This window comes from Paracoccidioides lutzii (assembly GCF_000150705.2).
Source record: "Paracoccidioides lutzii Pb01 unplaced genomic scaffold supercont2.6, whole genome shotgun sequence".
Taxonomy (NCBI): Eukaryota; Fungi; Ascomycota; class Eurotiomycetes; order Onygenales; family Ajellomycetaceae; genus Paracoccidioides; species Paracoccidioides lutzii.
In genome coordinates, this window is record NW_015440952.1 from 280,451 (window position 1) to 300,833 (window position 20,383).

Here is a 20,383-nt window from a genome sequence, read left to right on the forward strand (position 1 = left end):
CGATGTGTATCCGAAGGCGTCAATTGGAGACATTCCCGTTCCCCTTCTGCCAAAAGTCGAATGAAATAATTGCAAATGCGAAAAGAAAGAAAAGAAAAGAAAAGAAAAATAATAATGAAATAAGTAACAAGTTCCCTAATTATAACTACTTTTTACTCCATCAGACTAGGCAAATCGGGGTTGACGATATCCAGCTGGGAACTATGGGCTCTCAAGAAGAAGGAAATCTCCCGTTAATACACTATGCAAATAAACGGGAAACCAATCCGTGGGATACGGTGCATACAATCGTCTGAATTTCTTCATCACTTCACCATCCTCCTCTTATTAGTCCTAAAAATTATTCCTTTCATGTTCACTGCATGCCCGAAAGAAGAACGAAAACTGATATTCGCAAACACGTACTCCGTTAGCTGCTCAAGAGGTAATCTTTGGAAAAGAGGTTAAACAGTAACTACTTTATCCCGCGCTTCAGCGTGGTCATCTTGACCAAAAATTTTCATCCCGTGGACCCCAGGGATACAGATAAACGCGGCACAGCTAGTGGCAGTTGGCATGTCACTTACCACACTGTCTGTCGCGCAAAAATGCATCTTTGATGCCATAGAGGGGAGCCTGGAGAGATTGGGCACGTATGTCGATGTGATACAGATTCATCAGCTGGGTAGAGAATCACCACGGGAGGAGATTATGAAGTCGTTGATTGGTGTGGTGGAGTCCGGGAATGTCAGGTACGACGGTGTTCTGCTCGGTGAGGATATTCTTTTTTCTTTTTTCCCGTTGTTTTTAATAATTTTTCTTTGCAATTTTTATCCTCTGGTAGTTATCCCTTTGTGCCGTGTGGTGATGTTAACACAATCCATATGTATGTAGATGGTTGCCTGGGGATTTCAGGCGTTGCAGAACACCGCAGCCCGCAACGGCTGGCACCAATTCATCAGCATATAAAACTATTACAACCTCTTCTAGCGAGAGGATGAGCATGAAATGATCCCGTACTGTCTCGATAGCGGTGTTGGGATAATCCCCCAGTCGTCACTGGCCCGTGGCGTCCTTCCAACTCCTAGGTCCACAAAGACCTCAGTCCACGCACATACCGATTTCCCCATTGGCTTTGCAGTCCTTACTCGTGACAAAGACGTGGGTGAGAAGATTGTGGTCGTGTGGAGGAGCTGGCGCGAAAGAAGGGGATTAGCATGGCGCAGGTAACAACGGCATGGAGTCTGGAGAAGACTGGAGATAATCGTTTTTGGGACTGGGTAATTTAGAGAGAATCGGTGAGGCAGTGATAAATGAGTGGTAAGATTCAGTTTGACAAAGGAGGAAGTTAATTATCTTGAGGAGGCGTATTTGCCTAAAGCTGCGAATGAGATTTTTGTGAAGTGATGTTTGTTTCGATATTAAATCATTTCCCTTCCCTGTAATTCGGATAAATATTTTCATGATGAGGCATGAAATAATAGTCAACCATTTCTCAATCAAATGAGAGAATGGGAATATGAAGGCAAGTGACGGGTTTTCACGGCTTCTAGTTGTTGTATCTCGACGGAGTTTAAATATAAATACATTTCTTGATTGCGGACTCAACGGACGTCTTAAAACAAAAAAAGAAAAGCTCATGACTGAATACTAATTAAAATAAAAATGAAAATGAGAATGAAAGAAAGAAAGGAAAAGAAAAGAAAAGACATGGTAACCACGTGAAGGAGTGGTAAAGGAGTGTGATAATTTGAACATCATTAGAAAGATACATAGAATTGCAACAGTCCCATGCTGGAGAGCTTCATATAAGATGAACTCTGAAATGTGATATCTCGGGCATTCTTGAAATAAATTCGCTTGAAAAGTGAATTCGTGAATTTATTTGCTGCTAGGTACCGTGTAAACGAGCCATTGATGATCGAATAAAGTGCATGATAAAATAAAAGTACAAAAAAGGATATGCAGCTCAGTGCAGTTGAAACGGCGAAGGCAAGCTGCGCGGATACCGTCACGCTTCCGGTTGGAGAATTTGAGTGTCCAATTGTACATGGACCTTTTAAGAAAGTGAAGAGATATGTTATACAATGTCGTATCTTGAAAACATTTAAGCGTATGGCGTATGTTGCTGTTCATTACAAATGACTGCGTTGCTCAATTCAAGTATTGGGTATACTGACAGATCACCCTGCGTACCTGCAAATGGGTATTTAGTCCCTTACATAAGAGTAAACCCTGTCGTAAAGTGATTGCAATTTTGTGTTTATGCAGCAAAACATAAAATTTTGCAGGCTTGCCAGGTCAGCTTTTGGCAGCGGGGGTCGCTCTGATCCCAAGGCCTATCTCAGGCGGAAACAAAATCCATTGTTTTGTCAAGGATCTCACATAGGATGCGACCGCATTCTCCTTCTATTTCTTGACCATCTCTTGCGTAGGTAACTTCGTGATCCTCATTATAAGGGTTTTTCAGATAGCCAACATGTCGAAACATCGTGTTCACGGTATTGTACCAACATATTTTGAAGGGCTGGCTAAGCGACATATCAAGGGTTTTGACCCAACTTGGAGGTGCCACTCCTGAAGCTCCAGGTTGAGTTTCCATACGTGCCTGTGAAAAGGTTAGTTGGGCATTCGCATATGCTCTTGCGAGTTTCATACATAGCCTTGAAACGCCCCGCTCTGGTTGACAGAGAATATAAGAATAACATGCCGAGAATTCTCGAATGCATTAGTAAACTTCTCAATATTCTTAGGCTGCGTTGCCCAAGTGCCCTAGCAAGTATTGTTAATTGGGTCTTATGTACCAGCTGATTTAGGTGAATTTTAAAAATCAAGAAAATGGAAATATATACTTCTACTTTCGCTGCATCTACCATCTCATACGCAAGACACTTTATCAGGAAATAACTGACGCCTGAGTAGATAGATATATTTGTTAATAAGCTAACATCTCAGAAAAGATTTCGGATGATCTTGGAACATACCACCAGCAGCCAGATTTAATTCCTGGGACCCTCTTGGTTCATTGGAGAATCCAGATCTAGTAACCTCCCGGCTAAATGAACCGGTAGAAACCTCACGACCACGACCACGCCCACGCCCACGCCCACAAATCCACCCACGACCCTGACCCCGACCCCGACCCCGACTTCGACCCCGACCCCGACCACGTCCTCGCCAAGTCAAAGAACTGCCCCTGAATTCATATGAGTCGTCTTGGCCACCATCACCAGGATATCGGGAATCATGAATGAAAAGGTCAGAGTCATTTCCCCAACCACTAGATGATTTCCGACTAGTGGAATATTTATCTTCTCCCCCCATCATGGGTTCACCACCATCAGATAATTTACGCTCCTTCATGAGATCCAAATGATCTTCGTTCATATAGTCCGGAGCTGCTTTTATGTCTGTTAGTTTTAAGTTGAACTAATACACAATTCTAATGGATATATATTTTGGTCACCTACCTTCTTCGTTTGACAACTTATTCCTGGGTTTGCTGTTAGCATCAGCCCTTACCATTTTCTCCACCCTTTCATTCTGGGTATCATTGTCAAAATCAGAGTATAGTCTTTTTGAAACAGAGCTAGGGGAGAGGTAGCTGGATGTAAATTCATCACACAATCCCGAACTCAATTCCTTTCTGGTACCACCAAAGCTTCTTGTGTTAGATGTCGTGCTGACCTTTGGAACGAAAGTTGGGGTAGGAATAGAAGGAGACGACTGCACATTATGACTTGGCATCTCGAAAGAGTGCTTGAGGGGAAATAAAGGCCCCAGATCGTTATTTTTAGTCAAAGCATTGCGCTCCTGCATTTCTTCTCTCATGAGATCCTCCTTTTCACGTTCCAAGGCAGCAATTCGCTTGTGACGATGCAAAGTTGCACGACGGTAATTTTCATCATAATAGCCCGTGTGAACCAGCCATTCTTTGAGTTCTTCAACTTCATGGAATTGTAACTTGGAGAACTCATTACAAGTCTCTCGATTGGATGGCATCGTAGAATGTGACTGTTTTTCCAAGGGGATGCTGGGCTTTGCACTTGACCCATCACCCCGACCTGTGGCCCGATAAGGGCTGCTTCCTGCCAAAACTCGCTTTGGCGGTTCATAAATACGGCGCTCCGGATATGATTTGTGATCGGAACGGGGTTCCTGTCCCGAAGGAGGAATTTGCTTCACGTCCGTACGGGGAGCACCATCGCTATTTTCTGCCAGAATTGATATCGGCTCTTCGTCTGCGACGGAAGAGCGGGTGAACCTAGCGCCATCGGATCCGCCCTTGTAGTAATATCTATGGTTGATTTGATGCTTATGAGGTGCAGAGCTCGCCGCTTGAGAGCTATTTTCGCTTGGTGGAACAGGCGACCGCTGCGTGATATCAGCACCTTCGCTGCTAGGCTGATCCTTTGTAGATGATTTGAAGGTAATGCCAATTGCTGACACTCTCCCTTCAGCTAACAACCCATCAATATCTTCAGCTGAAGCTATCTGGCGCAGATGAGAGTTTTCCTCGACCGAATCAGTCCTTCCGCTACGATTGGTCTGATCTTCTGACGAAGGCTCATTCTCTGGACTCATGGCACCCACAGCAGCCGCGGATGTCTTTGCGAGCTTCTGCTGATCGGTGGTAGAGCTTGTATCTTGAGTAGGAGGAGCCTGACTTCCTACAGCACCACTGGAGATCTCCGAATTTCCAGAATGTCCCCCCCAACTTGCAGCTCTTTTCTGTGATAGCGAATCCATTGCCGCAGCACGTTTTTTCTTTAGGAGTTCTTCATCACACGAGAGATCGCTTGAACCTTCTTGATTCTCATTGTCGGCTGAAGTGTCTTGGTAACCATCATTTGTGAAAAATGAGCGAAGCTGGGAGGTGTTATGATAGCCTTCACCGTTCCGAGCATTGTATTGGATATCTGCATTCTGCCATTTGGGAGTGAACTGGGCATTGGAATGAAAAAAATGTGATGGGCCAACTAAAGAATTACTGAGATCGGATATCTTTTCATCCAACTGAGCGCTGAAGCTAAGATAACTCCTGCTTTTGTCATCGTCTGCCATCCTGCAGGATAGGGTGAGAAGCTTGCGTCAGGTCGCGTGACTGAGTACGAAAGAATAAGGGGGACAAAACACAAGCCCGACATCAAGCTGAGAGCGAGGACGAGAGTGCGAGAGATAAAAGAAAGAATATCAACCAAAGAGCGGGAAAAGGAGAGCACCCTTTGCAATTTCACAGTGCCAGAGTTAAGAGAGTTGGTATGGGTACCTCTAGGCAAAACTGCTTCAGCCATGCCCGGATGGAGCTGAAGCTGCAAGGAGCTAGCTATTATAGTTAGGGGCGCAACTCTGCAGCCGATTGGACGGATGAGTCAACTATTATGTGATCTCCCTGTCCGGGCACACAAGGTTCCGGGTGTCCAAAACCCGTCAGCATTCATGTAAATATTTACACATCGACGTTTAAGTATGTTCTCTTGATGGGGCAAATGGTTCTAAATTTAGATACGGCACAAATTGGCTTGCTAACAAAGGTGAGAAAATTTGATTTATTAACTACTAGTGAGAGCCCCAAAAAATATAATCCTGGTTCGCCTAATGATGGATGCGGCTTCGAACCCAAAACTGGTTTACCGATGCTGAAAATACACGACATTATATATACGCCCGGAAAGTGGATAAAAACATATAGGGGGAAAAGTCCACTAGGAAACTCTTCCCTTTCTACTGCCAAAGTCGAGCCAACGGCTCAACCTGCGCCACCGCTTGCCTTTCGCCTGCTCCGGTTTACTAAGCCGGAAACAAATGCTAGAAGGATTAGATTTAGGGTCCTGCCCCTTGTCCTTCTGGTTGTGTTCGCCGCATGAGTAACGAGGAGATGAAGTATTATTTGGAATACCTGGGTGGTGCTGGTCGTCTCCTCTAGAATCCGACCACCTCCTTGTATGCTCGTCAACCGTGGACTGCTCCGGGTGGGAGAACATGTCTCCATCGGGAACATGGGGTTTTGCAGGTTCCATTGTTAAACTTGTAGCAGCACTTTTGCTGGGTCCATCTTCGTGGTGGGTATCTAATCTACTTTTCCCTTGCGACGCTACACGGCGAGGAAAGCCTGATTTTTTGGATCTTCCGTCTACCGTCTTTGAGCGGTGGATCAGGCTGCCACCCCCAAGTCTGATTCGCCCACCCGAAAATGAAAGACTCTTTCTCCTTGAGCGCTCGTCAATCTCATCAACCTTTTCAGGATCGATTCCTGTAAACTGTGTGGATTGGGGTGGTGGTTGTGAGTGGGGGGGGGAGGAGGAGGAAAGCGGAGCCATGGCGGTGGCAGTTGTCGGTGAAGTGGGGTTTGGCTCTGCGTAGATCGGAGCCTGAGGCCATCCCTCCTGGAATGCAATCCAAACGCCGCTAACGATGATGAGTGTACGGAGATGATCATCAGTTTCGATCAACGGTGGATCGGTATAGTCGCTCGGCCGCGGTGAGTTGTTAAAGGCAGTGACGCGGCTCTCGGAGGTTAGTGAAGAAGGTTCTTGAGTTGGAGCAGAGGAAAGCGGATATTGGTCAAGCACATCGATTCCCTGTCGGGACATCCATGCTATAACGGGATGGCGACGGGTCGTGGGGTCGATTATACTGAATGTAAATCGTTTTCCTTTGTCGAAAGTGTTATCTGGACCTATGCTGGACCCAGAAGTCCGACGACTCCCCTTCGCACGCAACGCCCATCGGACGCGTTTCTGCTCACCACTGTCAGTAGTCCATGTAAAGTCATAACCACCAGAAGGTAGGCGTGAAGCCTTCCAGCGAGACCCCTGTTGCAGACATAATTCCACCATCCCTTTCAATTTGGACCCCTCTCTGCGATGATGGCATATAGTCGCAATAACCTCTCTCCGATCCTGCGGATCGTCAGATGTAACACTCTTATCATCCTCCGCACCCAGGTGCTTGTAAGCATCGCTCGTCACGAGAATGAGGTCGTTTGTAGAAAGGCCGTCTTTTGTCCTTGGTATGCCGGGGAACTTTCGAGATACGCTACAAATTGTGGATGTGAAGACATCAACTGCGGGAATAGGACGCGTTGTTTGTGATACTTGCTGCAGTTGAAGGAGCAGTCTCGGACGGATTACCAGACGTTTGCGACGGGTGCTGGGGGGTGAATGCGCAAAGCTAAACGATGACTTTGTTCGAACCTGTTGCTTTTTCACAATAGCAGTTGGGACAACCTTTGTTCGGTTATCCGGGCTCTTGTCCCTCGATTCGACAGGAGTATACTCTTCATCGCTTGACAAACGGGGTGTGGCAAACGGCGACACCTGGCTCGGTGGTGGGGTTTCCAATGGCTTGAGAGCTTCAGGATTTGGGCTCTGTTTCGCAGACGACATGAATGCCAACGGAAGAAATGCTGCGGTAGATCTTGATAGAAAGGAGCTGTTCGGTTGAGATTTCGACTGTCTCGAAAACTCGTGCGTATGGGCCGCAGCAGCATCGGCTGTCAAGCCCAGATTGACAAACATGATATGAGTAAAAGAAGGGAAATGATGACCCCTACCCGGGGACCATTCGAGCTTGTTTGTTTTCTAACTTCAGCAAGCGAATGTTTTCAAATTTCTGAAGTTCTGTATGTATTCCCAGATTTTTAATGCTGAATGTGACAGGAATGCTGGACGACGACGGCGTTTTCCGAGGTTTCACAAAACAATATCTTCCAGTTCGCACTCGCAGAACGAAGGATGAGACAAAGCGATGACTCTCTCTGAGGAGGTGGAATACACAGCTGTTGAGCAATAACACCGGAAATTAATAGAAGGTTAACGTAAAGACTTCCTCCTCCATTCTCTCAAAAAGCAAGTCCTGAGGGTATGGGGTCCAGTTTGTGATTTCAGCCTTACATCCACTCAGGAATCCGTCTGAATAGAGCACTTTCTTCCACAGGCTCACAGCTGGAGCTAGCCTGCAGAGCTGAAGATCCCTTTTCGGAGAGTTGTGGATAACGTTTGTAATCCGCACCGTAGTTATTTTTGAACACCCTGGAGCTAATTTTGTGTTAAGGCAGCCCAGTTGGTTGATGTCCCGCGTCATACGAATAAAGCAGTGTCTTAAGTAGGCTTGCTGATATCAATATCAACTTTAAAGGAGATCTAAGAATAAAGGTCCGTAGAAAAACCAAAGTGAGGAAAAGTGAAATACGATCGATCATCAAGCGACAAGAATAATAATGTAAATTGCCATGCTATTTAAATAACGAAATATAGAGCTCTAAAATGGAGTTGATTCGGCATAAACGGAATATTTGAAGGGTCCAAGAAGAAGAGATCGGAGTCGAAGGAGACCGAATGCGACGCCTTATGCACGGGCTGAACTGGACAGTTACGGGTTTCAGAGGCGAATACGGAGATTAGAACAAGGCTTTTTTCCAGCAGCCTGGCGGATCCCCGCAGACAAGAAAAACGATTTGCCCGAATGGCGACCGCCTGTCAGGCTCCGTCATTGCTAAGTAGTTAGTCGCCGCCATCTCGGAGCTAAATAGACGACGGGTGCTTCGCCTCCACAGTCCGCTGAGCCCAGATGCCGCCGAGTGAACTTGCATCCCATCGCTGTTATTCTACAGGATTTTCGGATTTTGGACGATTAGTTACCCAAGCTTGGCCAGTTCGAGCAAGGTCCCGGCAGCTTTGAAGGAATTGTTATTGGTGAATTTAGGTGCACCATCAAGAAGCACACTGTCTAAAAAAATGGAATGATAAAACTACCGGCCTTACTGAGATTACGCTGCGTATTATTAATAATAATGACCATTTTCAGACTTCATCCTTGGACCGACCAGAATCCCATGGAGAAGCTGCCGGGCCCGGCGCCTACAACACATTAACCAGGTTCTATCCCGATCAATCCCAAGGTTTGCCTTGATAAGACGTCATAAGTTCATGTACATGATTTTTACTCTAAAACTCACGGTGGCTGCAAGTATCGGACACAACGTTTGACACCACCCCTCAATAAAGAATCCAGTTCGCTGGGACTAACGCTCTTCATGGACATATCTCGTGGCAACAGACAAATGATGTCTTCCACCGGAAATCAACAGTGCCGACGTCCGGAGACCCCGAGTGAGTATTAAATTGATTTTCAAAACATATGTGGGGTTCAAATGCGATGAAAAGAAGCTATGAATCCCGGAAGCCAAACAGTTCCTTAACTTCCTTTTCTTGTTGTGAGGTTTCGACACAGTTTTCAGCAAATGGAGCTCTCATCATTTCTCCTCCGGGTTTCCCTCATGATTTGGCTTTCAACCTCTGAAGGTTTACTAACTAGCATGGATCTTAAATAAATCATGGCATCGAGAGTCCGAATGAATTTACTTATTCCGCCTTCTTTGACGAAGCAGTGAAGTGTCACAGCTTGGTTAGCGCTACCGTGATCCGTCTGCGGGGTCCACTGCGGGCAAGAGCCCGATACAGGCGGGAACGTTCTGAGCTGGGTGGTTCTGCAGGAGCTTGAATTAATAAAACCTTGCTGTGGATGATGGATTTTCAAGCATAGACCCAGGCGGCATTATCTCGCTTGATACCAGTAAGCCGTGATGCTGTTGGTAGAAGCCGTTGGCGAAGGGAGTTGTCCATAGATAATAAGCTATCTTGTGGCTGCATAACGACCGCCACTGCCTCCCAATATGGATGAATGCAAGAACAGCCCAGGCTAGATTGGTGACAAAATGGAAATATCATTTCTTGACTGGGTGCTTCTTCAGTTGGTCCAGGATGAAATTCTTTGATATTGATAAAAGCACCTATGGCAATGGCAATTAGCCTTTCCAGAGCGGCAAGACCACAATTTATGCTTTGTGAAATGCAAAAATGAACCAGTCGGCAGTAGACGTGTGGTGGACTTTGAACATCGGGAGATACGCTGAACACGCTGGCCGGGTAATAACTAGAGTCCAACCAGAGCCCAATGATGGTTAAAACAGAAATTGCATATTTTTGTTGTGCGTTAAAAGCCACTGCTCTCGGGACCCACTGGCACTCACAGATCCGTGGATGTGCTCCACAAGGGAATCATAAAGCCTCGGAATATCCGTTGAAAAGAACTGGATTTATCATATGTGCTGGTGGGTAAGATTGAGTCGTTGACTTGATTCTAGATGAAGAAACAATAAAGCTCAAGAGAAGCGCTGACATTGTTGATTACAACGGATCCGGGACATATCCCGTAACACTTGACTCCGGCTCCGAAACAAGATGCCTTGAAAGGACAATGATTAGCGAATAGAATAATTATACGGAGTAGATTCTATCGACAAGGATGCCAAAAGAACACGAGTTGAGTAGTAATGTTTCTGCCTGGCGAGTCAAAAGCCTTCGGCTGAGAAAAACGACTAATGGCACTGATGAGGGAAGACGTTCCAGGCGACTGATGATGGGGACAGAAAACGGCTTTTGGTGATCGATGGATAACGAATTAATGATGCTGAGACAGGGTGGCTTAGTTAAACCGCGGCATAAACTTTATGGGGAAACTCCCTCAGCCAATGCAGACAACCACTAAACACGACAACCACCACAACTTCTTGCTGCCATTGCTCTTAATTATATGAACCATGAGGCGACCCTCGTCTCCTGTTTTGCAGCAGCAATGTGGGAAATTGCTTGACCACCCATTGGTCATCTTATCTGTCCTTTTCGTGCTTTGGAAGTTGCTGTTGTTACTGGCAATTGTCGCCAGCCCAGGCTGGGGATACGATACTTCCACAACTCTACTTCCGCACGCAGCATCCAGATATGCCCCGAACTCCTTATTAGGAGCCGAGGCAGCAGTCAGTTCTAGGAGGTGTACACTCTTTTTGAAGCTGGTAAGATGGGACGCCATATATTTTGTGAACGTTGCCCAACGCGGGTATCGGTATGAGCAGGAGTGGGCGTTTGGTTATGGCTACACGAAGTTGTTGTCCGTTTTATCTTCTAGTTAGTAATTATCTTCTGATACCTCTCTTCTTCGTTAGTTTTGCTCATTCGCGGTTTTTTTTTTTTTTTTTTTTTTTTTTTTTTTTTTTTTTTTTTTTTTTTTGCGCATTTGATTTAAGCGAACCTGCTAATGATGAGCTGTATAGCCTTTTCGAGGGTCTCAGGATCTGAGCCTGACACGCTCCGTGTAGCCATGATAGGCATTGGTCTCTCGCATGTCTGTCATTATTTGTCCGTACTATCTCTCTATGGGTTATCAAAGAATGTCTTTGATGATAGGGACAGCCGCTATGTTCTGTCCTTCCTGGCCGCAGCATTTCATATCATCTCTCCTGCAGGTGCTTTTCTATCTGCACCCTATGGCGAACCAGTCTTCTCTTTTCTCAATTTGACGGGTATTTATACATATGTATCTGCGCTACGTGATGACCGTCGCGGATATATGTTTGCAAGGGATGTGAAATTTCTTACCGCAGGAGGCCTCTTTGCTGCTGTAACCACGATCCGTAGTAATGGAATTCTGAGTGGTATGCTGTTCGCGTATGATGCAGTGTTGGGGCTGATTAACATTTTTTCGAGGGGAATTTCTTTACCTCAAGTTCGTCGGATGTTTTTTGTTGTGGCTGGTGGGAGTTTGATTCTCTTGGGTGTTGTTGGGCCTCAATATCGTGCATTTACTCTGTTCTGCCAGAATTCGGATGAGCGCAGGAGCTGGTGTGATAGTACCATCCCAAGTATTTACACCTTTGTCCAAAACTATTACTGGTATGTTTTACGGTTTCAACATCAAGGCTGGAAGTGTGTACTGACTCAAGTTGCGTTGTAGGGGCAGCGGGGGATTCCTGAGTTACTGGAAGGTATCTAATCTACCTCTATTCGTTCTTGCTGCTCCCATGCTCTCCCTACTGGGCGTTTCTTGTTGGTGGGCGTTCAAGACCCCTGGCAATTCCGATATGCGAAGTAAAGAGCCGGAGAAACGAGCGGAGAATAACGCACGAGCAGAACATTGTCGGGCTTGTCTCTACCGGCTAGCAATACCCCAGGCGGTGCTTGCGGCTCTGGCACTGACGAACTACCACGTGCAAATTATCAATCGTATATCTTCCGGATATCCCCTCTGGTACTGGTATGTGTCCTTCGGCACACTGGAGGATGGGAACAAGCCCCATTCGTTTTTCAAACCCCGTGTTCTGGTTCAGACTATGGTTTTATATTGCTTTATTCAGGGAGGTTTATTTGCATCATTTCTTCCGCCGGCATGATCTCTGGCTTTGGCTGTAATATTCTTTGGCGGAGATGTTCTATTGGTTGGTTTCAATAAGGCACGGCAACAGTTAGTTTGGGTCTCAGCATTTGTATTGCGTAGATAGATTCTGCCTGCTGGGCGAGGTTGTATTATTAATATAGACAACGGTGCTACTTACCTAGTTATTTATTCTTATTCGAGCGAGAAAATTCTTTTAATCCGGAATCTTTCGGCCCCTCCAATCATCTTCGAATTTCTTCCAGCAAAACCTAGAGAATTGCTTATAGGTTCCAGCCATTCCCTAACTTCTGATCTTTGACTGTAATTAGTTGCAACGGGCAAGCATCCAAACTGATTAGGTCATCACATTGCGCCCCAAGCAAAGGTCGCCAAGCAGAACTGACAGCAACCGAACTACCAACATTAGAACATCCAACTGAGCTCAGGACGTATGCGAGTCACAGCTCCCAGCCTGGTCAAAGGAGCTTAGATAGTTCTCTAACGAAGCGACCAATCCTCAAATCTTATATCTCACCTTAGTTTCATTCACTGGATGGTCATTCACACTGCAATCATAATCCCCCTTCACCGGGTGACAGTTGTTGGTGTCCAGGCTTAGGAACAACTAAAGGTTGGAGAACCTTCTTACGAACCTCAACATCTGGGGGCCAACGTCTGAGAATCTAGCTTCTTCGGTAGGTTGCTGTTTTGTGTGCTCATTATCCCTCAGTGGCGCGCCATATCCAAGCTGACTTCCCAATGCCATGTCTAGTTGATATTGATTGCATAACCTTCCCACGTACCGACGACGTCATCCCTCCGCAGCTTTCTTGTCCTTCGACAGATCCGATATTTACCGAACAGTATGGATTCTGAAGAACGGATCTCAGATCGTTTTGGGTCAGTTCACACCCAGGCTGGTAATGAGATGTCGCATGCAACGCCTCCAGGGAGGAAACCAATAAGAATGAATAGGATTTTATTGGACGACCCTTTCAAAAAGGCACGCAATAGACCGAGGACATACCCATATTTTAAGTACCTACCTTACGCTGTTGAAGATGAGAGTGAGCGACAAAGGAATCTTCAAGAAATCCTTAAACACCTCTACATCGCTGTTGAAGCGGGAGATTTTAATCCCGGGGCAGTACACTGGACGCGTGAACTGAGAGGATGGCTTTCGTTGAAATTCGATCCGACAAGAGAGCAACGCATCAAACTAGTCAAACTATACTACGAGCTTGCACTGGCACCTGGAATAGACCCAAACATTGCGGAAAGATTCGCAAGCATGTTTATGCTTTTGACCAAGTAAGGGGAGATTAAGGCTCTTGATACCCCTATGTTTGTTTATACGGCTAACCAAGGGCAGGAGGAAGCATTACCTTCGACCAGTTAAGGATCTAATACTTGACTGGAAACCGCTTTACAGAGAAATAAAAGTTTTCGTTCTTCCTTCACAGTCTGGGCTGGTTCATTCCACCAATTTGAAGCGGAACATTAAAACCTTGACTAAGCTCTGTGCCTTTGCCCAACTCTACTTCGACCCTTTGGAATTGCCAGCAATGCTAGAGGAATTCCTTCCTCATTTCAGCACTTCGTTTACTGAAGGGGCTTTCGTCGTCGTCGGCTTGGTAAACTTATTTTTGCCAACTTCACCTGGGCCTGAAGACAGAAAAGATCTCCTGCCACAGCACTACCTCCCAACTTATTTCCATCTTTGGTCATTGGTGAACCGATCCAGAACTTTTGATGTAGCCTTTATAGATATCTTGTCCAGGTTGGCACGCGACTCCCTTTCAGCCAGCTTTATTCCATTCTCTGAGTGCGGAATTTTCTCGTCTGAACAAACGTCGCTCATATTCACCGCAATATTGAGACTGCTAGAAATTCCGGTTGGACAGGCCACCTCATCGTACAGCGCAGCTGTCGATCTTTCAGCAGGGTTGGGTATGATGCTTGACAGAGACCCTCGGAAACACCCTGTTGCTCACAATATTGCCAGATGGGTGGTAATGTCGCTATCGCCTGCCTGTGCTGAATCCCAGGATTGCATATTATCTAGACTCGAAGGTCTAATAGAAGCCGTGGAGACATTCTTCCACCCTTCAAACTCTGGTTCGTGGTCAAGGACACTACTGCAGCTTGTGTACTATCTCGCGGATTTCTTTGTTATGAGGTGGAACAGGGAGCGAAATGAAGAAATGGATGTCCCGCCAGAGCGGAGATTAAATGATCTGTTGAAGCGACGCTTTGTCTTGTGCCTCCGTGAAGTAACTTTCATGGGAATATATGCGAAGAGCGGGGTCGCAATGAACTATGCGCTTTCTACCCTTCAAAGCTTGGCATATTTGGAACCAAACCTGATTTTGCCCGGCGCCTTACAAAGAATATATCCGTCTATGCAAGGCTTGGTAGAGGTTCATAGGACGACATCTTCCCTTCGATCTTTACAGGTTCTATCGCGGCTGATGGTGCGAACCAAAGGGTTTAGATGCCACATTACCACACTGCTAGGATTGGCATTGCCAGGAATTGATGCTAACGACTTGGAAAAATCTCTCCATTCGTTAGCTTTCATCCAGTCTGTCTGCTACAATATCCCTTTCGAAGACCTTACTCATGGACGTGATGATGTAAACGGGAATATGCTAGCAATTCAGTGGATTACGGGTGAGCTAGAAAGGATGGAAAACGAGGGAGCAGCTGTCGAAATGAATTATGACACAGACCTCTCGGATAAAGATGAAGAAATGATATTGCGCTCATCGACCACCGGATTTGGCGAGTTTTTGATATCTTTCCTTGGCAGAGTATTTACTCTTCTGGAAAATCTTCCGGACGCCGCACGGGTTCGCAGCGGTTCGCCAGAGGAAAATGTCGTGAATACATTACCCGCTACCCTCATGCCCCTACTGGCATCTCTCTCCCCAGAACTGTACGATCAGGCATTAAACAAAATTGTGGATTTTGTTGCGGATCATGTTATCCATCAAGCCCGAGATGCGATGGCATTTATTTGTAACGCCGTTTGTAAAGTCAACCCTGAGAAAGCTTTAAAACGCTTTATTCCACTCCTAATCCAGTCTATTCGTACGGAAATAGATGAGAATGGTGCAGCGTCCACAAGGACCACTGGTTCAGATATCTTGCCACGAGATCGTGGACTAGTTTGGAACGTTAGCATGTTGAGCATGTGCGTTGTACATGTTGGTTCTGCAGTTTTGAAATACAGACAGGAGCTTTTCGATATTGCTCTTTACATGCAGCAAAAGTGCAAGGGTATTCCCACTGTCCATGTTTCAAATTTCATCCATCATCTGCTTCTGAATCTTACGGTGACATACATCATTGATCATTCTTTATACGAGCCGGATGTCAAGGAAAGGGGTATACAAGTAGAACAATGGGGCCAGAGACAGGACCCAAACCATTTGACCATCAAGTGGCACGTACCTCAACGAGAAGAGATTGAATTTGCTGTTGAGCTTTTTAAATCACAGGCAGAGAACGCTTTGGAACAACTTACTTCTCTTACAAGCGAAAATCCTAGCATCAACCGAGATGGAAGCGGCAAGGACTGGTCAGATGAAGTGACGAGGAAATTGGTTCTTCTCAGGCTTATCATTTCGGGAATATCAATGTTGTTTAAAAACAAGGCGGCTTCGAACGGTGGTAATTGGAGACATTCACAAGCGGATCACGATGTCGACATGTCTGATGCAAATGGTGGCGATGGTGGCGAAGATGTCTCCGATGAAGACTCAGCGCTAGACTGTTCAGATGACTCTACTATCCGACAGTCATTTCCATATCCCGCTGGATATTTATTGGAAGAAGATGATCCACTCTATATCGAAATTCATAAGATTAGACACCGTGCAGGCGAAGTGCTACATAACGTTCACCGCTTTTTGGTTGAAAAGCAGGAGGATGATGTGTCGTGCTTCACTCCTTTGTATACCGCTTATCGCTCATGGTTTATCGATGTGGGTATTGAGAAATCTGCCCATGTCCTGGACCGAGTCACCAAACTTCTTGTAGCCGACACCCAGCCATACAAAGTGAGCGGTATTCGAAAGGATTATCCTCGGCCCCTTCTTGTTCGTCGTGCGAATGTGTATCATGTCCAAAGGCTCCGGCACAATGCTTCTCCACGACCTCGATCAAAATTGGATGAAACTTTGCTACTTGATCTTGCTGAATCCAGTATTTCGATATATACCGATATTAGGCGAAATGCTCAAGGGGCTGGAGAATCCGCTCTCAAAGCAATTTGGGGATCACGACTGCTGATTATCCCGCCCTTAATCGAGGGACTTCAAAAAGCTGTCAAAGAAAACGATTATCCCCGTATAAAGGGTGGACTGTACTCTCTCCTTTTTGGTAGCCTTGCTAAACCCGTGGGCCGCCACTGGAAATACACTCCTACTCTTATTAAGACCTTTATCGAAGCTAGTACGGTTGATAAACCCTCGATCCAGAAGATCTGCACTGGAGCCGTTTACCAGGTTATGGACTATGGCCGTGCGATGGAGAGAATGGCCGTGCTTGACCAGGACGTTATTCAATCAATCGCGCCAAGCACCAATGTACAACCCATAATTGATAAAAAGCGGCAATCTATTAAGAAGAAACGAACTTTGATAGAACATAAGAAAGCTGAACTTTCAGAAGAGCTGACAAACATGGCACGAATATCGCATTGGAAACAGGCTAGCAGAACTGCCGCGATCGTGATTGGGATGGGGCTAAGATTTGATTATGTTGCGAGTGAGAACTTGGTGAATCTCATCGTACTGGGATCTGTCGACTCTCACCCAGGACTAAGAGGCATGTACTCCCAGACACTTGTCGCTCTTTTCACAATGGTAGACGTGAGAGCCGTCTGCAATCATAAATACGAAGATTACATCCTGGGTGTACAACATTTCCCTTCTAAGATACAGGTCCCGACACAACGATACAAGGAGGGCTGGACTGAGGAGTATCTTGCAAGTTTCGCCAAGCCCGACGCAGAATATTACGTTGACCACGATTACCCTGGTTGGCTGGTTTGGGGAAAGACAATGCCAGCATACAAATCCAACATCAAGCAGGATATCGAGTACGACGAGCTTGAATGGAATGTTCGAAAACAAATGGGCCAACTTTTTACGCGGGAGTGGTTTGCCACGTTTTTTAGGTATTTGAAACAGGAACCAAGGGATGCATTAGCGGATAAATTTCGTATGCCAAGTGCGATGATGTTGCTTTACGTTTTCGAGCTCATGTTAAGAGATGACTTGACTGCCGCGAATTTCGATGACATAAAAGAGGAGATTGCTCTTGTTTTCGAGGATGGAAGCGATAAACATCAACATCGAGCAACCGCGGAAATTATGGGAGCTCTCATCGGTTCAGTGACGGATACGAGTGTCGACAAGCGAAGCCTAATATGGGAGTACACTTTCCCCTTTGTTCGACAAATATTTTCCGATGGGCTTACTCCGGAGAATTCTGGATATTGGACGACATTCCTGCACATGATAATGCAATGCAGAGACCCCCGTCGTTCATGGCCTCTCGTTGACTGGTTGACAAGCTTCCGACTAGATATGACTTCGAATGCGGCATTCAAAGAGAGTTCCAAAATCAATTTACTTCACCAATGCATTCTAGACTCTGGCTGGCATTTTCGACTAGAAAAGCCAATTGTCGAGGATTTCCTTGCCCACCTTGATCACCCTTACAAAGGGGTTCGCGAAGCCATAGGTCATACATTGGGGTCGATATACCGGACTAGATATTACGAGTCGTACGCCGATATAGAACAGTTGATTCAGGCACAGAACCAAGTTTCGTCCATTGGAACTAGTCCCTACCAGCCAAACAAGGAATTTGTTGACACAGTGATCGATGTCTTTAACAAGCTTGAGAAATGGCGCCTCGAAAGGCTTCCTGGACAGCAGACTCCATCGTCATACACTTCGGGGAGCAAGACTGTTCTTCTCTGGCTAGACTCTACACTCTCGTCGCATGAATGCACTCAACTCCTACAGTTCTTCCCAGATCCATTTACGCAGCAACTCCTGCATATGATGGATGTCAAGGAGGATCTTGAACTCCAGTCCCTCGCATATCACGTCTTCCGTCATCTTCCAAATATTCCACATCCAGTTGGTAAAGACACTGAATTCGTAGACGCTCTGGTGAGAATTGGCCGCACGTCGCCCTCATGGCATCAGCGGCTTCGTGTCATGATCAACATACAAATAATGTATTTCCGCCACCTTTTCCTGCTCTCTACCGCCAATCGCGAGAAACTCTTCGATTGCATTGCCTACATGCTTGAAGATTCCCAACATGAAGTCCGGGCTGGTGCTTCGGCGACGCTTTCCGGAATGATCCGCTGTTCTCCCGTGTCATTACGAGCTGGGATGGTTCCCAAATTGCGTGACAAGTTTACCAAGGCACTGGTCGAGAATCCACTTCCAAAGAAATCGAAACTTCGCCATTCGGGCTCCGGTGTCTCTTCTGATGTTTCCACCGGCGCTAACACCCCTACACCTGAACATACCCGCCTTGTCGTAACAAGGCACGCTGCAGTCCTTGGATTAGGAGCCCTTATTCAAGCTTTCCCGTACACCAGTCCTCCGCCACCGTGGATGCCCGACGTGTTGATCACTTTGAGTAACAAAGCTGCGGGTGATCCTGGAATTGTTGGTCAAAGTGTGAAGTCAATAATTAGTGAATTTAAGAAGACAAGGCAAGATACCTGGCACATCGATGTAAAGGTAGGATATCAACCCCTCAAGGCTGTTGTTTAACTGTATTTGACGGTTAACTAACACTACTCGACCAGGCTTTCCAACCGGACCAACTTGAAGATCTTGCTGGGGTCCTCTGGAAGAGCTATTTCGCCTAGATCCTTTATCCTAGAGATTCCAAGTGTCGTTGCGGTTCCCAATATGCAACGTAACTTAATATTGAAGCTTCCCCTTAATTCACCCAAACCCTTGGGCTGGCATATGTGGACTGGGTTGTTATATAACGGTTTTGGCTTGGTCAGGTTTCTAGGAGTTTCTTGGGTATATTGCTTTAGACATGTTGGCCCGTGTGCGTTTATACATTATCTTCAACACGCTACGTATAATTTTAGGCACCTGTGATATGGATACGCTAGATGCCTTTCCACCTTTTAATTTCTCCTAAATCTGTCCCCTTTTTTATTCTTACACTTCTGTTACCCGGTTGGCTGTTTTATGTGGGTAGAGAATTCGATCATAATGTGTAGGTTGCATGGCATTGACTATAAAAAACGCATGTGGTCGTTTTGTGACCCGTTATACCCTTCGTTGTGCTTAACTCTTTTGATAAGTCTCCAGATCAACCTCCTGAATTGTTAGACACATTCCAACTTTTGGTGAACTGACGGCCGCTCCACAACAATCCTCATACCAGACTTAATCTCACCACCAACCTCAACAATTCCCATGATCCCAGCTCGTCGCTCAACAATTCTACGCTTGCCATCTCTAACCAACAGTCTTTCCTGCAACCCTTTCTGAAACTGGTCAATCCGCGGCCCCGCATCCCGCAACCCGGTAACCTCTACCACCGCAACCTCCCTTGTTGGAACAACCCTTGTCGTCGCATCGATGAACCGAAGCTTGGTACCTTTTCCCAGTGATAGCAAATCTACTCCCGCTGTTGTGATATTCTCGCCCAGTTCACCTGGTTTCATAGGCTTTCCCATGGTTTCAGAGCCAACGGATGCGAGAATCTCGGACTGTATTAAATGCACCTGGCGGAGATTGGGAGCGGGTGGGTCGAGGTTAAGATGAGGGCGGTGCTGGGCGGTGGCGCCTCCGTGCGCATCACCCTTGACACCGAAATTTGCAATCAGGGTTATGCTTGATACGGGGATTTTGGAGAAGGAGTGGGAAGGGGATAGGGAGACGCTGACGACGGACATTGTTGGTTATTGTGTTTAAAAATTTGTTGCTCTCGTGGGCAGTTCGGCCAAGTCTTTAGTTTTGGTTTTGATTGGGAAAATGAATGCTTGATGGTGATTATTGATATCATTCTTAATTATTCTATCTATATCTACTGAACGGCTCGTCTCCACTGATGATGCCGTAGCCTATCACTGTCCGCCATGTAGTATGCGAAAGGCGGGATCCGATCAATCCCGGATAATATATGTGAT

At 46.1% G+C, this 20,383-nt stretch overlaps 5 protein-coding genes across 5 annotated transcripts; 2 read left to right on the forward strand and 3 right to left on the reverse strand.

Annotated features, from left to right (window-relative positions):
* Positions 1 to 555: 555 nt before the first annotated feature.
* Positions 556 to 1,209, forward strand: PAAG_02674 (hypothetical protein; the record flags this gene model as incomplete). The annotated part of the gene is made up of 3 exons (XM_015844715.1): positions 556 to 751; positions 874 to 896; positions 970 to 1,209. 3 exons carry the CDS (start codon positions 556 to 558, stop codon positions 1,207 to 1,209), a joined length of 459 nt encoding a protein of 152 aa, XP_015701793.1.
* Positions 1,210 to 2,323: 1,114 nt separating this feature from the next.
* Positions 2,324 to 5,043, reverse strand: PAAG_02675 (hypothetical protein; the record flags this gene model as incomplete). Its single annotated transcript, XM_015844716.1, has 5 exons — positions 2,324 to 2,587; positions 2,638 to 2,751; positions 2,832 to 2,893; positions 2,964 to 3,377; positions 3,450 to 5,043. The coding sequence occupies 5 exons, from the start codon at positions 5,041 to 5,043 to the stop codon at positions 2,324 to 2,326; spliced, it is 2,448 nt and encodes an 815-aa protein (XP_015701794.1).
* Positions 5,044 to 5,684: 641 nt separating this feature from the next.
* Positions 5,685 to 7,499, reverse strand: PAAG_02676 (hypothetical protein; the record flags this gene model as incomplete). The annotated part of the gene is made up of 1 exon (XM_002795154.1): positions 5,685 to 7,499. One exon carries the CDS (start codon positions 7,497 to 7,499, stop codon positions 5,685 to 5,687), a length of 1,815 nt encoding a protein of 604 aa, XP_002795200.1.
* A 3,083-nt stretch (positions 7,500 to 10,582) lies between these two features.
* Positions 10,583 to 19,099, forward strand: PAAG_02677 (hypothetical protein; the record flags this gene model as incomplete). Its single annotated transcript, XM_015844717.1, has 7 exons — positions 10,583 to 10,946; positions 11,066 to 11,711; positions 11,773 to 12,117; positions 12,522 to 12,731; positions 13,057 to 13,503; positions 13,565 to 18,968; positions 19,037 to 19,099. The coding sequence occupies 7 exons, from the start codon at positions 10,583 to 10,585 to the stop codon at positions 19,097 to 19,099; spliced, it is 7,479 nt and encodes a 2,492-aa protein (XP_015701795.1).
* A 477-nt stretch (positions 19,100 to 19,576) lies between these two features.
* PAAG_02678 (hypothetical protein) lies at positions 19,577 to 20,149 on the reverse strand (the record flags this gene model as incomplete). Its single annotated transcript, XM_002795156.2, has 1 exon — positions 19,577 to 20,149. The coding sequence occupies one exon, from the start codon at positions 20,147 to 20,149 to the stop codon at positions 19,577 to 19,579; it is 573 nt and encodes a 190-aa protein (XP_002795202.2).
* Positions 20,150 to 20,383: the final 234 nt, after the last annotated feature.